The sequence below is a fragment of the Ricinus communis genome, chromosome 1, assembly GCF_019578655.1.
Source record: "Ricinus communis isolate WT05 ecotype wild-type chromosome 1, ASM1957865v1, whole genome shotgun sequence".
NCBI lineage: Eukaryota > Viridiplantae > Streptophyta > Magnoliopsida > Malpighiales > Euphorbiaceae > Ricinus > Ricinus communis.
Genome location: NC_063256.1, coordinates 12,720,029 through 12,727,055, shown reverse-complemented (window position 1 = coordinate 12,727,055; position 7,027 = coordinate 12,720,029). Strand labels below are relative to the sequence as shown.

At 34.7% G+C, this 7,027-nt stretch overlaps 1 protein-coding gene across 6 annotated transcripts; it reads right to left on the bottom strand.

The window, feature by feature from the left end:
* Positions 1–1,134: 1,134 nt before the first annotated feature.
* LOC8260453 (probable WRKY transcription factor 2) lies at positions 1,135–6,503 on the bottom strand. 6 transcript variants are annotated; one of them, XM_048376564.1, is made up of 6 exons: positions 6,000–6,503; positions 4,452–4,898; positions 3,238–3,426; positions 2,187–3,058; positions 1,940–2,098; positions 1,135–1,818 (listed from the first exon to the last, which is right to left on the bottom strand). In XM_048376564.1, exons 2-6 carry the CDS (start codon positions 4,863–4,865, stop codon positions 1,251–1,253), a joined length of 2,202 nt encoding a protein of 733 aa, XP_048232521.1. In that variant the 5' UTR covers positions 4,866–4,898; positions 6,000–6,503; the 3' UTR covers positions 1,135–1,250. The 6 variants fall into 6 exon arrangements, with proteins under 6 accessions (XP_048232521.1, XP_048232511.1, XP_015580905.2 ...); XM_048376554.1 differs by having other exon boundaries at positions 4,452–4,938; positions 6,000–6,501; XM_015725419.3 differs by having other exon boundaries at positions 2,187–3,034; positions 4,452–4,938; positions 6,000–6,497.
* Between the last annotated feature and the right edge of the window lie 524 nt (positions 6,504–7,027).

Here is a 7,027-nt window from a genome sequence, read left to right as displayed (position 1 = left end):
TAGGTCACACATTATAAATACCGATGTAAATTTTTTTTATTAAATAAAATAATAAATAAAAAACGTGATAAAAATGTATTGTAAAAATAATAAAATGATAAATTTATATATTATATATAAACATGTTTTTATCAATTCATTAAAGTTTTATAGCATAATAAATATTAGGATTCATGAATTAAAAATTAAGAATTAGAACTATTAACTTGAACATTAATAGAAGTTAGAGAAAAATTTATATAAAATAAACTTCATCCTAAGGCTATATCATTAATAAATTCACTTTAATTTTTAATGTGTTTAATAATTTTTGCTCTCTCATATATATCTGTAAAAATCTAAAAAAATTTAAAAATCATCTCCTAAAAACACCATTTGTTATTTTTTTTATAAATTACTATATGCAATTATTAGCTTTAAAAATTCAATCACTCAAGTGTCATTTCTCCAAGTACAGTAAAAATATAATTATCCCATTTAGCTTCCCTTTATCTACAATTCTTTTGAAATATTACCTTTATAAGAATTTGAAGTATTGGTTACTTCCATATGATTTACATTTGTTTTAATAAATATAATACAAATTTTTTACATTCTTAATGAATCATGATCAAGATCATTTCAACAATGTTTGTGGCCCTAGGCCAAGAATAAATTGGTATCTCTTTAATAAAATGAATATATTATAAAAATCTGACAAATAGTATCAGCCTCAGTTCTCCACCCAAAAGATTTACTAGAGTTGGCTCCAATTAATTACTTGAGATCCCACATTGATATAAATCTGAATTCTGAAATCTCCAAGTCAGATAAAACCATAGAGATATTCCTTTTATATTCTTAGGAGCTTTGCAAGTAATCTCAGTAAAGAAATGCTATATAAGAATTACATTACATGCATCAAAAGATAAAATAATACAACCATTAAATTCCAAGTTAGCCATACACAATTGATACCTAGGTGCAGTACCAATTTGTATTCTCATTGATTTAGCAGATTAACCAAAACTTGCAGTCTCAATTTCTGAAAATTGTTTTATGTTTTAAAGAGTATAGAAATATATGAGCATCTCTCAACAGAAACATAGAAGATAAGATACTGACAGAAGTCCAGGCATCAAGAGGAAACTGAACTGATGAAATGCCAGTCTATGTATAAAGAAGTAAATTTCCTTTTTCTATTTTCTGACAAAATACAATAAATAATACCAATAAATTATAAATGTTTGAATATAAAAAAGGAAAAGAATTTACATTTGCGGTCCAAGCGGCAGCCTATTCATGAACTGCTGATAAACTGATGGATTGTTGGATAGATTCAGACTAGGTTCAGACATGGGCTCCATCTTTGGTTCTCCTTTGGGCAGCATGAACCCCATTTCGCTCATCGGACGTTGCTGTGCTAAGTAGGGGTGAACAGACATCACGGGCATCTTGGGTTGGCCAGGACCCAATCCAGCCATTGCCAGATTAGCCAGGCCAGGTTGATTCATTCCAAATGAGAAGCTATGTGTAGGACCCAGCTGCTGTCTTCCAGGAAGGCTGAAGGATCCATATGCAGCAGACCTCTCAAACCTTGTCATGCTGTTGGGAACTTGTGCTGGCTCTGGCCTGTGAACATGGGTTTGACCAGCTGTACCGCCTTGTGTGTTTACCGTATTAGATGAGCCAGAATTAACATGGCTGCTATTGCGAGCAGCAGGAACATCATGATTGTGTTTTCCCTCATATGTAGTGATCACTGACTTAAGGTCATGTGATGCCCTTTCCACATGCTTCCTCACTGTGCAGCCTGCATTAGTACACTTGTAATAACTCCTGCAATATTCGAGGCCATACTAAGTTTTAAGATGCAGCTATAGCAGAACGGCACCCAATCAAACCATTAAGGGTGGGGGCCAAAGAAAATGGTAACATGGATATTCATAATATAAATTACCTGGGATTTGGATTTCCTTTCACGACTTTCTGCCCATACTTGCGCCAGCGATATCCATCGTCCAGGATATCCACCTCACTGGTAGTCTGGACCACAACTCTAGGCTCTCGAATAGCTCTGGTAGCTCCTGCAATGTCTGTGGGGTATGTTTCAATCTTCCTGGTTGTCAAACACATATGTTATTGCATCGATAATTTGAAGCAAGGCATCATTCAAAGAAAGAAATAAAAAAAGATGTATCAGTAACCTTCTCTTTGACTCAGATTCATCTCCTTCACCATCATAACCTACACTTCCATGTGTAGCCCGATCATCTTCATCTTCATCATTAGAAAATGTTGACGAGGCATCAATAGCATCACCTGATTCAAAGTTAGTGCCATTCAGAGCCTGCACTGCAGAAGAGTGATTGCCAAATTCAGGGCCTACAGATGCTGAAGATGTGACCTCAACATTGTCATGCCTCCAATCAGGTGTTCCAGTAGCAGTTCCCTTTTGTTGACTTGCCCAAACAGGGTCATTTTCTGTACCATTCTGTAGTCCAGTTTGCTCAGGGACATCTAGTTGCATATCCATGATTGGATTTGATGATCCAATGGCTGACCGTCGATTAGGTGGAGGTTTGGGATGGTTGTGAGCTCCCTTGTATATGATCTCTGTTATGTGGCCCTCATGAGACCGTTCTACTTTCTTCTTAACTGGGCAATTTGGATGTGTGCATTTGTAATAACTCCGTGGGTACTCACTGCCCTTAACTTGTTTCTGTCCATATTTTCTCCAGTTATATCCATCCTCGGATGGTGTGCCACCACTGCCTGCCATGTACTCTGCACTAGCTCGTTGATCGCCTTCTTCATCTTGTTGCTCATCAAGAGGTGGAGAATGTTCAGCACTGCCACCAACAGTATCAAAGACCCTCCTTTCTGTCCTCATACTGTTAGCTCTATCACCTTTCTCAGTTGTTGCTCTGGAGAAATCCACTGGAAATTGGAGTGTGTTGCTCCTGTTCTCAGATTGGACTTTGGCTGATTCTATACCATGAGACTGGAGAAAATTCTTAGACTGAACTGAGACCTCAATGCTGGGAAAGGATTGCTGCAGAAGAATGACCGAAGTTATCTATATGGAGAAGAAAAATATTGCTTAACAAACTAATTAATATTGACTCCTTCCATTTAAACAATATTCACTGTTTCAAACTAATTATCTGCATGTCTCATAATGAGTAGAATATTTATTGTTCCCTAATTGTGAATGCCCCCATGCTGTCAAAAAGCAAGACTGGGGCATCTACTTACTCTGTTTGTTGCACCAAGGAAAAAAGAAGATCCGGAGTCTGGAACTGGCTTGAATGCAAATGAAGATGCATTGATGTCCTCAAAGAAATTATCTTTACTTTTATCAGTAGGTTCAGACATCAACATAGACCTGTTACCGTTAGCATTGGGGACAAATGAGAATTTTCCAGTTGTTGGAGATGGCTGTGCCTGAGGAGTGATAGTTCAAGCAAGCATTTAGTACACTTGGAGAACAACCCAACAAAGATCAATTTATGTTTTTAGGGCAATATTCCTATAATACGATATTTACCTTAGAGAAAACCAAAAAAGCATAGAGATTCAAGATACTTATGAGTTGGACTGATGCTTATGAGAAGAAGAAAAATCCTGGTACAAATCATTGAGAAGTTGAACATAAAAATAAGTAATTTCATGTCAATTTATCTGTGGCAGCTCCTCAGAAATCATGTATGGGTTCATGCTTGTAATCAAGTATAATAGATTGCAACCTAATTTCAAATCAAGCCCAGAGGTAAAAAACTATTGTTACACAAAGGCCACAAAACTGTTTTGGACCAACAATATTTTAATAAATGTGTCTTTGCAAAAAATGATATGGTTTTTAAATTCCCTAAAAGTTTATAAGATCCCAATTCAAAGAATATAGATAGAGAGAGAAAAGGTTGAGCTAAAACTACAGAAGTATGAAATGCAACAAATCATTAAGTATTGCCTAAAAGACTTTCCAAGCCATCAAAGCTTCCATTGATTTGTTGAAGATGCATAGGCAAGTAGTCAATGGCACCTCAACTAGAAACTTAACATGTATATAAATAGCTTAGCCCATTAAGTACGTCGAGGAAAGAAAAAGGAGGCAATCCCAGCATGCAGAAATTTTATTTGCACAATCAATATTAAACTCAGCAAAAGCACTAATCATAAATACATTTATTAATATTACTGCAGATAGAAGCTTAAGGAGACTCATGGCATTGAACCCTCAACTCATAGACAATGTGGTTATTTCCAAATTTAAGTGCCTCATAGATTTGATAACATGGTTTTATAATCTACTTGTATTCTGAGAGCTCTTGTTCTTATTACACTTCATTGCAAAGCATTAGAGCTTTTTAGTTACTATCTCTTGCATTTCATTGATTACTGAATATTTCTTCAAAAGCTAAAGAATCAATCAGATGATGCTCAAGAATTTTCAAGATTCTAAAACTTACCAAAGAATTTGAAAGGAATACTGGAGAATCTAACAAGGTTGTTGGACTGAGACCAGGTGGGATTGTTAGGTAAGGAGATCGAATCTCAGGGTTAAGTGAAAGGTCACCCGACCTTATGCTTTCTGTATTCAACCTTGGAGCATTAAACCCAGCTCTGGCTGCCATTCTTTCTACAAGACCACCTCGTGAACTGGATTTCTGCTCAGAAAATGAAGCTAGTTCTGTAAACTGAGCACCAGCAGTTTGTGTCACATCCTTTTTGTCAGTATTTCTTGCTGTTCCCGGTTCTTTTGGTCCCAGCATAAGCCCTTCAGTTCTATCATCACCTAAAATTGCAGAGAAAAATGCTCTTGGGCTTGGAGTGGGAGGCACCCAATCCCCAATTATAGCAACATTATCATCAATCCCAGCCATGTTTTAAACACTTTGGCTACAGGTCTAGACAGCCTGCAATCAAGTTGTTGGCTATAGTTGAATTCCTGGAAACCTTTGCAGCAAATATAGCAGATGATTCAATCAGACAAATCCTTGTAGTTTGACAAACGACATACACGATTAAAGGAAAAAGCACTTTAATTTGAAAACTCCAAAGTTGCAAAACAGGGTTAGAAAAAGAGAGGAGACAGAAGGTTGTACTTTTGAACTGTATTCTTGTTTTACACAAACTACTAAACCCAAAACTTCCACTCAACTGACTCTAAAGAATATGTTGATCTTAGCTGGGTTCAGTTTATAATTACTTGAAACCAGAACAGAAACAGAAAATTCTCATAGTAAGTTTTCAGTTACCAGAAAGTGATATAATATAGGAACAACGTAACAGCTTTGCCCTTAAATCATCCGATCCAAATCAATGGTTTTTATGTACAAAAGAAAAAACAAAAGTTTCACAAATATACTCAACCTAACTCAAGACTTGTTTCCAATTAAACACGATCATCTAAATATGCACAAGTTACATAGAATACATATAAAAAAAGAAAAAAAAAAAGAAAGAAATATTCAGAAGAGCTAAAGTAAATGCACAATTGTCCAAAATCAAGATTCAAGGGACAGTAATAATGATCAAATCAATTTCCAATTCTGTTGCCAAATTTACCTGTAAAAGTGTAGCAGCATATAATAAGATAAGAAACAACATCACAGCTTGATGATGTTTTATCAAGAAAACTAATCAAATGAAAAGAATAAAACTTCACAAATTTAGAAATAGCTATGAAAGCTTATATTTTTCACATCAAGATCCAGTAATTAGGAATTCAGTATTTGAAAAAAAATATAAAAATTAAAATTAGAATTATGAAAAAAGAAGAAGGAAAACATTAAAGTTTTGAGAAATAAAAGAAAAAAACCAAGTCTCAAGATTTAAACAACCAAAATAAGATTTCATACTAAATGAATTATGGCAATGGAACCAAAGAAAGCTACCTTAAATTGGCAGGAAAGATATGGATGTCAGACATTAAATAATCTTCAAAATTTGACAGACATATAATAAAAAGAGCTAGAGAGAGAGAAGAAAGAGAGAGAATGATTAAAAATGATTACCTGGTTGATTATGGAGTCAAGGCTAAGATGATGATATGAACAAAGACCCACCACCACCTCCACCACCAACTGACTACTGACCTAGACCCAGACCCAGACCCAGACCCCAAAAGAAAAACTTGTAACCCTTTAACAAATCTTGTTTCTTTTGTTACCTCTTTCTCTTCAATTTCAATTCAACCCACTTCTCCATTTTGAAAACAATTAACTCTCTCTCTCTCTCTCAGCCCAAAATGATATGATGATGTTTAATTTGGATTTGAGAAAATTACAAAAAGCAGAATATTAATATTCTATTATTAACATTTCCAAGCCCTTCAACAAAAAAACAAAGTAAGGTTAAAAAGGAGATGATTGTGGGAATGGTGGGGTGGGGGGACCAGAAATATGTATGGAATCTTTGAAGAATTTGAAGAATGAAAGCAAAAAAAAAAAAGGATATTGATAAAAAAGAAAAAGGAAACAGAAACAGAGGGAAAGAGATAGAGAGAGAGAGAGAGAGAGAAAGAGAGATGCAAAGAAACAAAGAAAAGAGCTCTCTTTAACACAAAAAAGCTTGCACATTTATCTTCCCTGAGATTGATTCTACAGTACTATTTAACTAATCATTTCTTGTTTTGGACTGGGCTCTCTTTTTAAAACAAAATTAAAAAAAAAAAACAGTAAGACACCATTTGGGTTTTCATCATTGGCTCTTGTTCTTCCTCCAATCACAAATAGTCATGTGGGTGTTAACTGGGTGAACTCTTGTTTCTATTACCATCTTAAGCTAATTGGTTGGATACTTTACATATAAAAGGAATTGTATTGTCTTGCAGTTGATTATCTTCCTTAATTTATTTTTTCCAAAAACAATTTAACAATTATTCTTATTATTGTTATTATTATTAACAAAAGTTATTATGGAAATTATGTGTAATGTTGGGTGTCAAGTTACATTGTGCCTAACACTTGTTACCTCTACCTTTTGAATATGAAAGATGTTATAACCAACATTTTTATGTTCCATTTCATTCTCTCTTCAGTTT